Source organism: Pteropus alecto, unplaced genomic scaffold, assembly GCF_000325575.1.
Source record: "Pteropus alecto unplaced genomic scaffold, ASM32557v1 scaffold20, whole genome shotgun sequence".
Lineage (NCBI taxonomy): Eukaryota > Metazoa > Chordata > Mammalia > Chiroptera > Pteropodidae > Pteropus > Pteropus alecto.
In genome coordinates, this window is record NW_006436298.1 from 35,160,531 (window position 1) to 35,173,681 (window position 13,151).

Consider the following 13,151-nt stretch of genomic DNA (forward strand, 5'->3'; position numbering starts at 1 on the left):
CCCAGGTTTCATCCTCCTCCATTAATTTCTAGCTCTGTGGTAACTAGGTGCAAGAATTTTGTGAACTATAAAGCCATTATATTAATTCCAAGATATTTTTCTCTAGCCAAAGAGGTAAATATGGAAGAAAATTACACAGTTCTGAAAATCTGATGCTACTTAAGTAGTTCACATTGCAAGGCTAGCTTTTTATGCTATTGTTGAAACTTCTAAAGTATGTAATACTTAAGAAAATGTAACTTCATGAATGCCTTAAATTTGTTCCTGTATCACATAAGTTATGTGTTTTAGTCCCATATTTTCTTGAATTCTAAATAATGAAAACTAAATCAGTGGTTACCATAGTTTTTTCAAGTTTATAAATTTGCTTTATATTCAGCTAGTTTTTTCAAGTTAAAGGGCAGTATGTTTATAGAGTAGTAAACTTAGCTGTGATTAAACTATGTTTCAGAATCCTGCTTCCTGTTTATTTAGGTGGCTCCCTCTGGTCATCCTTGCCACTTGCCCTGATCCCTGAACATTAGGGGGCCATGATTATATTAAATATTTGCCAGAAAAATGTCACTGATGTATAAAGATTGCTCTTTCTAATAAATAACATATGGACCATATGGAAAGATTTTAATGAGAAATTTTTATAGCTGGGAGGAATGTTTGTAGATCTAGGCCAATCAAGTTGTACACATTTTTATTTTCTATTTTCGGCAATTTTTGTAAAATGCAAAATCTTTATATTCAACTTTTATAGCAGTATGTATTCTGATACTTTGTGAGATTTGGTTTTTACTTAAATATGCAAATGTCAGGTGATATGTATTTGCCATTTTGGAAACTATAATAAACATTTCTTGGAAAAGTTAAAAGCCAAAATATTTTTCTTAAAAATGTCATTTCCTCCTCAGCCTTATGTTTACACAACACTGCCCCTTATCAGAGTGCAACGTGGAAAGTTTTATTCTGATGTGACTTGCTTTTTTGAACATGTTACCCATAGAGTCCGACTGTACAACATACAGGGTAAGAAAACAGAGAAACATAGATGTGAAACATGTATACTGGTTCTTGAATTCTTGCTTTTCTTGTGTTGTTTTTAATAAATTAGCAATTGGTTTTTTGAGATGATACAATGTCTAAACTTGATGTCATACTTCTCGTATGATTTAAAATATAATATTTGCCCTTTGAGAATCAAAAATGGTAAAACAGTTAACTCTTCCTACATATACATGTTTTTTTTTCTGTATGTCTTCTCTTTCCTATAGCAATATTAGTCTTGGTCATGAGCTCATTAACTGGAAACCTTATTTCTAAGATATAAAAACAGTTTTTCTTATTTTATAGAACGGAAATTATGTCAAATACGGTTTTCAATTAGTGAGTCACTCACATACACACACACATACACACACGCGCGCGTGGCCTGCCTTAAATATAGAATGTATTGCAATAGCAGATATCACTGGAATTTAGCTTTAAAAGAATGTTCTAAACTAGTTCTGTTTGTTTATAACTCTTCAACTGTTAGAGTATAAAATCAGGCAATTGTGTATTGCTTTAGGACAATGTTAAGCAGCATCTTTATTAACCAAGCGATAGGAGATAGCCTTTTATCCCTTTAGGAACTGAACTGTGGGCCTTAGCACTGGTCCCTCCAGAGGACCTGGGTGGAGCTCTGGTTCCCAAACACTCTTGGAACTGTACACATTGGTTGATTTCAAGTTCAGTGTTTTTAGGATGGAGTACTTTTCCAACCACAAATTTAATCCCAGTAACCAGGCCATTTACCATAGTATCAACTCTCTTAGAAAAGGACCTCATGAAAATGCCACTTTAAATTTTTCTTTGCTGTTAGATAAGCTGAAAAAATTAGAAAAGGAAAAATATCATTCCCTGAGTCTTCATACTGGATAGACAATGAAGCATTGTACAAAATAATGATAAGATATATGGGCAGGCTCTATTTACATTTTAGGTATTGTGGGGATTCAAAGGGTACTATGTTCAGGGAATTTCTTAGCTGAAGTTTAGTTTACTAATTTCAGTGTCTAAATTTAATTTCACTTTCATTTAACTTTTTTAAACTACAAATTTCATTAATGTTTGCTTTTTATTAGAATTTCAGGTATGGATAATCTTTCTCACATGACTTCTTAGTTAATAATGTGATATGTTTTCAGAATAACTCATGATTTGTAGGTTGAATCAAGAAGTAAAAGGTCTTCTGGAAGATAGGGAAAATTACACTAGACAGTAACGCCATGTCCTAAATGTGACTTCTGCAGTTATCAGCAATCATTCTGCTACCTACAAGAAAGTCTGTAGTTCTGAAATAATCTTTTATTGAGTTTCCCAAAACTTCTAGTAAGTCAGAAACAATATTTTTGACCACCCATCCCTTTGTAGTCGTATGTAAGCCTTTGTTTAACATCTTTGAGAGCCCTTCTCGGCAGTTGGAAATGCCCAGCAGCTGACTGATAGCTTTTTTTTTTTTTTTTATGGTGACATTGATTAACAAAATTCTGGGCAGAAAATCGCATCATCAGACAGGAGATGCACTTGCCTACTTTTAAATTTGCTTGGCACTATTGGTTTTTTAATAAACAAGTTCTTCCTTGAGTACAGCAGGGCACCCACTATGCCATCAAGCTTGGTTTGCCAGTGTTTTTCATCAGTTATATTTAGAGATAGGCCATGTATCAGAGTAAATGCTGAAGCAGCACATCAGAAAATTTCAACTTTTCAATCAAGTATATTTGCTTAATTGCTTTTGCTTTTATTTGCTTCTGTCACTGTCACTGCAGCATCTTAGTTTTTCGGGTTGTCCAAGAGATATAAATCTTATATCAAAGGACGGTTTCTGTAACTTAGCTGTCTTCTCCTGCTGTAGATATAAGTTTAGCTTGCCATCATTCCCCGTGGTAATTTTGTAAATTAATAGCTCTAACTTGCTTGTTTACTTATTCCAACAATCATGCACTCCTTAGAACTAAATACTTGTCTTTTCTCCTCTCCCCTTCTCGGCAGTTGGAAATGCCCAGCAGCTGACTAATAGCTTTTTTTTTTTTTTTTATGGTGACATTGATTAACAGAATTCAATGTTTCAAGTGTACAATTCAACAGTAAGTCATATATATATTGCATCATGTTTACCACCCATAGTTACATTTCTTTCCGTCACCACATATTCGACCCCCTTCACCCCATCTACCTCCTCACTCCGCCCCCACCTCTAGTAACCACTAGTCCACTATCCATGTCCATAAGTCTGTTTTTCATCATGTTTGTTTCTTCTTTTTAGATTTATATCCCACATTTAAGTGATATGCGGTTTTCAACTTTTTCTGTCTGGCTTATTTCGCATAGCATGATTATCTCAAGGTCCATCCATGTTGTCACAAATGGCAGTATTTCATCTCTTCTTATGGCTGAGTAATATTTCATTGTATATGTATACCACAGCTTCTCTAGCCAATCATCTGTCTTGGGACATTTCGGTAGCTTCCATGTCCTGGCCACTGTGACTAATGCTGCTAAGAACACTAATAGCTCGTTAGCAGGATCAGAGGCCACTAAGATTTAACTCACTCCTGGTTGGTAGTGCTGGCGCTCAGATTAGTCAGTTAAGAAATAGAGGTTGTTCTGAACAGGGCACTTAGAGTATTAGCATAACAATACTAATAAATAAATACACGAACCTCATTTTGCCTCTGGATGTCTCAGTGGGTGGCATAAACTTGAGCTGAGGCACTTTTTTTCTTAATATTTAATTTTTGTGGCTTGAAAGCAGAAAGCTTCAGAAGTTAGTGGGAAATGACAGATAAATAAGTATAATGTGAAGAGTGCTTCTCCAGATCAGTTTTACTGTACTTGCCTTGATTGAACCTGAAACCAGCATATATAACTATTTAAAGCAATGTATCAATCTTTATTTTTGCTTTCTCAAACCCAGAGCATTTTTTTTTTCCAACATGAAAGGCTTTCTTCCAAACTATATACCCTTCCAAGTTTGTATTTGAGCCTGCCTCAACAAGTCTCCCTCCTACAAGAGAATCGGCCCAATTGTGGAGGTGGATCTTTCTCTCAGTAGCCTGTGAGACCCACTTCCATCTATTCATGTCTTTCATAAAGCAGAGCTCGGGTTGTCTAGATCCTGGTTCATTGGGGTTTTAATTAAATCACTAATCAAAACCTATGGCAAAGTTGTGAAGTCCTTTGAGTGTTTGACTCTCTAGGCATGTGAGCTACCCTAAAGGTTTTTGGTTATGCTGTGCCAAAGCATCTGTACTAAGAAATACTTGAAAATTCTTCAGTGTTTTAATCTTTGGCCTCTGGGCGATTGATCAAAATGCATAAATAGAATGCGGCTTTTCAACCTGGGTACAGAAAACTTCAGCCAACTTCCATGGTTTTGTAGATTGACTTTTGTTTAATATTTCTTAAAATAACAAATGTCTATTCTCGAATTTAACTTATTAAACTTTCTGGATATATGCTAATTTTGCCCCTTTTAAACTGACCAGATGCGGTTACTTGGAGGAGTGTTAGTGACTAGAGTTTATTGGTTGTTAGTTCCAAATATATGACCCAGAGGAAATGGTGGTTGGGGAAGAGAGACTATCACTATTGTATGGTTACATATTATAATTGTGTTAGTTTACTAAACCAGTTAATTATACAAAAGATTTTGTTATCTCTCAGCAACATGAGTAAAGAAACAGAAAATGAGTTAATGTTATGGATTGTCTTTTTTGAGTGTCTATATTAAACCTTTAAATTTAAAGGTTTGCAAAACGAAAGTAATGCAAACCTGACGAAAGAGTCTTAAATTCCTGTCTCTTTTTCAGTTACTCTTTGACTCTTTTCTCCCCAAAGTAACTTTTGCTCAAATTATGCCTCGAGAAGAAACAGAATCAAGAACAAAATCAAACAACATTTTCCAAATTATATATTTATGTAGGAAGATGAGGTGGTCAGTTGTTTCAAAAGGGAGGCCTGGGTTCAACCCTGCCTCCTGGTTTTGTTTTGGGTTTGATATTTAACTTCAGTTTCTCTATTTGCATTTTCTCTAGATGATGAAAATAGTAAGAGTTGCTGTTCAAAGTCTCTCTTAACATCACTTCAGCTATTAAAATGCACTGTATTTTTCTTTTCATTATCATTCAGACATAACACTCAAAAGATTTCTAGAAATATTAAATTAGAGGAAATCTTGTGCTCACTAGCTTTAAAAGCTCCAAAAGATCAGAGTGGTTTCAGATATTTCTAATGAAACATAATGCTTGCCTTCTATCAGGTTAAATAAGAAATCCATTTCATGGCGACTGTATTTAATGAATGTCCTTTGAGAACTATTTTATGATTTCAAAAGATTATTTCATTTGTAGAAAATAATATTTTTCTAGAGGAAAAGATGGGAGAGGTGGGAATTAATTTTTCTTGTGGTGTAATCATCTTTCATTAAATTAAAGCTTTAAATGTTAACCAGATAGGCTACTTTAGCTTTTGTCGTTAATCTTGGATTAGAAGATAGAATATGATGCAAGCAGAAGCCCCTGTATCCCCTTGTGCTATATTTGATGCTGTAGCATCACAAAAAGTACGTACTTTGCAGTGACACAATGATCAGAAAGTGACATTTGCTTGCTGTGGCTTCATTTGTCTTCAGAGCTGTAATTATTAGACTTTGGTGCCCTAGTTTTCTGACATCAGCAGCCAGTTTGAAGAATTAGATTGCTATGGGTTACCAATGTGTCATGTACATTTTCACTGGCATAAGGTTCAGATTCCGTATCTGTTATAATGTATACCTTCAAGGTTTATTCTCACCCTTCCCCACACCCGCCAGGACTATGTTCTCCTAGGCAGGTGTTTGTGAGCTAGTGAGTGAATGTGTATAAACCGTGTTTCAACTCTTAGGAGAAATACCTTAAATGCAATCTTTTAGCCTATTTTCCACCAACATATTATAAGAGTACTGTATGTAATGGATTTTGCTGAAAGAAAGCAAGTAGCCTGGAGGTAAAATGTAATGAACTGCCATCAAAAAGTATGGAAGAAAAGACTTTCCTTTGGCTGTAGTGACTTAAAATTTACTTGCATAGGCATATTTAGCAATCAAAGAGAGGTTGCTTAGTTGTTGGTTTTTTTTATCTGTTTTAAATATACCTAAATGGATTTATAATATGATCTTTGACTTATAGAGAGTCAAAATGAATTTCATTTAGTTAAATGTGTAAGATAATCGTATTAGAATAAGAGATCCAAATTCTAGAGATCCAGTTTCACCTCTAAGCAAACTAGAATGACCTTGACTTTGTTTTTTATTTTCTTAGGGACTCAGTTACTTAAACTATAGAAAGACTAGATGACCAATTAAGTATATCCATCACAGAGTCTTTACAAAATTTAGTATCATATAAAGTCTCTCTGGTGCTTGACTCCCTGCTTCTAAATTCATCTTCTAAAGTTGCTTGAATTCCCATTGCCGGAATCCTCCCACTTGTAAACAAGGTCTCAGAGCGTCACTGAAGTTGTTTTTATTTCCATAAAAAGATCCATGAGGATATTAAAAGGGTTTGCAATCAATCTCTCATTTTTTCCCAGGACTACATTCCATATTTAGTTTGATTTAAGAGTAAAAAGCATTAAGTTATGGGTAGGCAGACTTAGGTAATTAAGACATTTTTGGAATATCATAATATGCAATTGACTGCTAAGGATTTTTTTGCTGTTAATTGGAACTTTTAAAAATTGAAATAAGTTGCTATGTGTCGAATCTGATTATTCCCTACAGGCATGAAAGAGAAGGTTATTTTAGGGACTATAAGCACATTCTGGTTACACAAAATCAGAACTCAGAGGTTATCTTGGGGGCTGACAGCAGCTGCTGCATTGAAGGCATAGCTTCTTAGCAAGGAAACAGCATCCCCCATAAATGTGTACTAAACTCCAATGAAGGGTACAGGATGGGAAATCCAGGGGAAGTCTGACGGTAAAAAACTCAGACTCTTGAGTCAGCCCACCAGCATTTCATCCCAGCTTCCATTCTGGCTTAGCTACTTACTAGCTGATTGATCTTGCCCTTGTTATTAACTGTCAGACCTTGGTTTGTTTCATCATCCTGAAAATGGTGACAGTAACAGAGTCTACTTCATAGGAGTGTTAGAGGGTTAACTGAGTTAACAGAGATAAAGCCTGGCACACACTAAATATTGTATCTCCTGAAGAGGATGTGCAGTTAGTTAGACAATGTGCAGATGAGTTAGACAGTAAGTGTTATGAGAGTGATCATTGAGGGTTGGGACAGTTGGGGAAGATTTGATAAGGAATCAAGTTGTTGAGATGTGAAGTCTTAGAGAAATGTCACTTGATCGGGCAGAAAGGAGGAAAAGAACATGAAACCATGTTGGTTAGATGAGATTCCCTTGTTCCTATAAGAATTTGAAGAACTCTACAGCCATTATATATTTTTAAGTTGACTTCTGGTTTTTCTTTATATGTCTATATTTCAAATTGTCTTTGTTCAGCCCCCACTGGAGTTAGGGTAGCTGAGAGGTATGCTGCTGCTGCTGCTGCTTTTTTTTTTTTTTAAAGTTGGGAAAAGGAATCCATCCATTTGTCAGTTTGAAGCTTGAACTTCCTGGTAGTTCCTGTACTGTGAACCCCTGTGAGTGCACAGGAGATCTCTCTGTGCAGGAGACCACCATAAGTCTCAATTCAGCAGCCCCAACTCCAGCCTTCACAGCAATTGCCAGAGAAGTCACTCACTGGTGAACTGTGTCTGTGGCTTCTCTGCCTCAGAGTGGGCTGTTTCAACTCATCTGGCTGATTGTGCTTGCAAAGAGGCTTTCTTTTTAACCACTCCAATAAACCCATTTCCCGTTTGCCCGGAGAATACTCACCAGCAGAGCTTCGGCTGCAGTGTTTACCCCGAGATAACTCGCGGATTACAGTCCGAACCTCACCGTCAGAGTTTACCATGAAAGAGTTTCCTTTTATTGTTATTTTCGTATTGCTCTAGTATATCGATAATCTTTGGAAACAAATGACATCATTCTATTTATAGCATTCTGTTTTTAGTAGTGGCGTTTCAATTTACAAAATATAGAAATTCTCAAATGCTGAAAATGTCAAATCCTAGAAAATGTAGCATTTCTACACAAGTTGTTGACATCATTCTCGAAGAGTTGTTAGCTGGAGATTCATTTGATGAATCTGATTTATGTATACATTTTGTTACGTTAGGATTAGAAACGAGTTCTGTTTAGAAATAGCTCAAAGAACAGTTTCGCTTCAGCCTCAAAGAAGGTGTTTATGTAAAATTAAATTAATGCTGGCAGCGAGCTGCACTTTTTTTTCTGAACAAGAAATGGGTTAAACAATATTTCTGATGTAGATATCATTTCCCCTAAAACACAGCTTCCAAAAACCTTGTTTCTTAAAATCAGTGTTTGTTAGAAAAAAAAGATAGCTTCCTAGTTTTGTTGTGTATTTTTCAGTTATTAGGCCTTGGTTAAGTATGTCACACTTAATTAGTATAATCTCTGACCAGAATTTGCAATTCATATGATCAAAATGTTATAGTTTTCCTATTATGCATTTACCTTATGTCATTATGAGAATTATTAAAAGGAAAAGCATAAAATGTGTAAACTTGTGCCTAGCTTATTATAAGTTGATCGATAAGTAGTGGTAGTTGTTTATCCAGTGCTTTATAAATAAAACAAAGTGATGCATCATCATTTTTTTAAATTTGAAACTTGGGATGAAATTTACTAAAATTTGTATTCATGAAAGCAAATGTTGAAATTTTCACTTGTGGAGAAATAATCAATGTGAACATTTACAGACCTGGAAATGAGCAAGTACCTCAGAGAATAAATTAGATCTTATAATGGATGATAAGTTGGGTAAGTCAACATGGAGAGAAAGGTCATTCAGTTGTGAGAATATTACCATTTTTATTTTCAGTATCTTCAGATTTTTTTAAAAAATAGTCATAATAATATTTGATTTTTAGAAACATCTCCATATTGACCTACTAAATTTACCATTGTTATGAGAATCGTCATTCAAATATATATGCGGAACTAAAAGCATTAATAACCATGAGTGTCAACTCTCAGTTAAGTTGCATAAGTTCACAAAAACAACGTCACAAAAGTAAATTCATAGTAGTAAAGGTATTTTTATATTTTTGATGACTTAAATACAAAACAATATACTCCCAAAATTGGAGGGAGATATTTAAAATTAAAATCTCTGTTTTTTATGCCAGCTGTTATTGTCCTACTTCTGCTATAAAGTGATGATGGCTCAGCCAGTGATGGTTCAGACACAGATTCAAAGCAAAGGGATGAGGACAACAATTAGATAGCAAGGTTCCATTTTCCACCCAGTAGGAGACAGCTCTAAAGAGAACAAACACCATTTTGAGAGTAACTCTAAGACCCTGTGAGCCTGAGACTGTTGCATTCCTGAAGCATGTTCCCTGTGTCACAGCTCAGCTTCCCAGCCTCCCAGCCTGACCCCTTGCCTGCCTAGTTCTGGTTTTTTCCTGCCTTCTTAGAAAATATTCTTCTTTTAAAAATGTTTCAAAATATTTATGTACATAAATACAAATAATGTACATGTATACTCTTGACAAAAATTTTACACTTTAGAAATCTAAAATAAAATTTCTCTGGAATCTGTGCCTGACCTCTGTCCACGGCTCAACAGAGATAATACAGTTAACCTGTTCTCTCCTGTGCATGTTCTCTCTCTCTTGCACCTGCAGAAATGTATACTATTGTGTTTGTATCTGTTTTCAGCATAAAGTTTATTATACTCTATAAGCACAGCATTAGCTTTTGTCATCAAATCGTTCTTTACCTGGACAGAGAGCTACCTTATTCCTTTCATTTCTTCCCATGTCAGCTCACTTCTGCATAATGAGGGACAGCCTCACATCTTAACTAATTTTGTTTAGTAGTGATTTAGCACCTACTACATACCCAAATTGTTAAAAAGTGGAATGCAAAGATGGTGTGTACGACACTTTATGAGAAGCTAACAGGCCCCAGGGAGGGGAGAAAAAAAGCAGTCAAAAGACTTTTTTGGCTTTTCTATTGTAGCTTTTCATCTGTGGGCAGGCTCTGTTCTAACCTCGAATGGCCTTTGCTAATAAGGATATGCAGTCTACGTTCTGTCTTCAACAAGGCATACGTGAGGTGTTTAGCAGCAAGAGGACACTTCTCTTTGTTGAAACCCCCCATGCACTATTCTTATAAAGTAGGAGTTATTTTCTTTTCCAGGAATGAAGGAAAAACAGAGAGTCTTAGAAAGCCCTGGTTATCCATGCTCAGGTAGAACCACTTTCCAAATTAAAAATACCTTTTGGTGCCACATACTGCAAAGACCCAGCAGACCACTGGGACCACAGAGCTTGTACTCCTGCTTCCCTGTGACCTCTCCTCTCAATTCCATGAGCTTCTTTGGGAATAGCATGGTTCACATACGGAATTCTTGGTGCAGAATAGGAAAAGTTGGCAATTCTCTCTCTCCTTCCCACATATTCTTCTTTAAAAAATAATTCTCTTTGAGAACTCAAGGATACCTCTTTGCATTTATTACCATGACAGGTTTTATTTGGTTTATTCATATATGTATATTAAGTTTGATCTTGTGTTAAATAAGTCTCTTCTGGCACAGAATTTAAATTGATGTCTTGCCGAACTGTCAATGGACATAGAGGCTCTTTTTAAAGGAGCTTTAAGCATTCATTGCCACAACAGGATTTGAGCATAATACTGATTTGGAGAAAGATGATTTTCTCAATGGAAATAATTTATTATTTCTAGAGGTAAGGTGAAATTATTAATTTTTTCAGAAGCATGTTTTTTGTAATTGTTTTCCGGAGGTCCATGACTTGAAATTAACAATGCTCTCCTTTATTAAGACTATTTATTTTATATCATGTATTCTGTTGACCCTTGACAGAATACCCAGAGAGGAAAAAAACATAAAGCAGTGCTAAGAACCCTACAAATGCTTTAGTAGATTAGAGTTTACTCGTTACCTGCTGTTTTCCCCAGTGCTACATGAGTAGTAAGTATCATCCCTCTTCCTGCATTTTGCATTTGGAGTATTTTTGGTTCATTTGTAGAAGTTTGTCTATTAAATTCAGTATACAATTCATTTGGTTTTTGAACAATATTCTGGTTAATATAAGCATACTGAAACAAAAATTTGCATTTAAGGTAATAGATTTCCTAGTTCAAAGAAGATACCATTGTTCAGTGTATGTGATTTTTTTTTTAACTTTCCAATAGTAGCAGAGATAGTTGGATCAGCTATCTTGGTAGGTTCTTCTGGTAATTCTCAGGAGGAGATATAGGTGTATATTTAACTGACAGAGGTTAGTGGCTCAGACTGTGGCCATAAAGCAGGGGCGGGAAAAAGGTACCCCCACTCATGGAGACCATACTCAAAAGCTTTATGAACATAGTAAGGAACTGAAGTCAGCTCTGATTGAGGCCGAGTTGGAAGAGCAACACCTACCAGAAAAGAACTCCTGTGAGCATTCCGAAAATCCTGTTGATGGAGATTTCAGCCTGTTCAGTATTGCCACCATATTATTATTTATACTTCGTAATTTCTACTGTTATTCAAATAAACCTATAGTGCCTAAACCTGTTGCATTGACATTTTTTCCCACAAATCCCACATATTCAAATTTCCTTTAACTGTTTGCCGTTACCTTCTATAGGCTCTGGGGATTTCTTCTTGGCTCCTAGAAAAACTCTTTCTTACTCCCTTCTTCCTTCCTTTCCCTATTTTTCATTTCACAGCCCTCTTCATGTAAAGTAAGGGTCCTCAATCCCCAGGCCATGAAGCTTTATCTGTATTTGCAGCCAATCCCCAGAACTAGCATCATCGCCTCAGCTCCACCTTAGACCATCAGGCATTAGATTCTCGTAGGAGCACCGGTCCCTGGTGCCAAAAAGATTGGGGACTGCTGGTCTAAAGAGTGTATTGGTTATCAGCACAGAGTGACAGATTGTGTGCGAGTAGAGAGAATTAGGTAATGAGTAACAACTGCAGGTAAGTGTCCAGTAAGTGTCTTGGAATCTCAGAAAAATTCCACTGTATGAAATAGAATAGGGCCAGCCTTTCTTCTTTCGACCGCTTTCCTAATTGCTCTCTTTCTTAGAAGATCCTGTAATATCTTTTATACACAATTGACCTGTATGAAGAATGCTAGGTTTCTTTATAACTCCTCTCTCCATCCCTGAAATAGACCCAAGGCTTCACCAAGGACCTAACAATGCAGTTAGGGCAGCATGATAGATAGAATTTAGTAAACACTTTAGGCTTAATCCAAACGCGGGAGCTCCAGATTTTACTCCAAAATACTAATATGGTAATATCAGTTTCAGCCATAAATCCTCTTATTGGATCTCCCATCTCTTTTCCTAGATATAGATCATGGGCAATAATACACTGTCTCTTGAACCAACAAAGTATAAAAATTTCTGCTTATCATTTCCAGTGTGTGAAGGAGAGAATGGTGAAGAAGTAGGTTCAAATGGCTCTGTTGGGGAATAGCAGTTAAGACAAGAGATGCACTGGCCTGTAGTGGGGCTGACTTTTCTCATTTAATATCATCTTTCTCCTCTAGAACTCATTGGAGAATCATTTGCATGTTATATTTCATCTACATTTATCTGGTGAAGAAGTCAAATGGCTCTGTTGGGGAATAGCAGTTAAGACAAGAGATGCACTGGCCTGTAGTGGGGCTGACTTTTCTCATTTAATATCATCTTTCTTTTCTCCAACTCATTGGAGAATCATTTGCATGTTATATTTCATCTACATTTATCTCATCCCAACCTCTACATCCTTCCGTTAAGTTGTATGTATACCTGAATAAATGCAGTCTACCATCTGATATTTCAAAAAAGAAAAAAGAAGAGGTGAATTGTGACATCACTTAGCAAATGAGAGATGGTAAAGATAGGAGGTAGAAAACAGGAAAATATATGTAACTTTGGAAGGAGTTCTGTGTAGTATATTTAAGAAAAGTAGGGCAATTAATTTCTATTAATGTGTATTTTATTTTAAATTTAGGAATAGAAGGACAGTCTGTGGAAGTTTCAAATCTTGGGGAC

General features: G+C 35.9%; 1 protein-coding gene across 1 annotated transcript in view; it reads left to right on the forward strand.

Moving 5' to 3' along the window:
- MAN2A1 (mannosidase alpha class 2A member 1) overlaps positions 1–13,151 on the forward strand; it is a 152,358-nt gene that overhangs the window by 113,263 nt on the left and 25,944 nt on the right. The window contains exon 16 of the mRNA XM_006913274.3: positions 903–1,017. Within this exon, the coding sequence (XP_006913336.1) occupies positions 903–1,017 (115 nt within the window). The remainder of the gene's footprint in view (positions 1–902; positions 1,018–13,151) is intronic.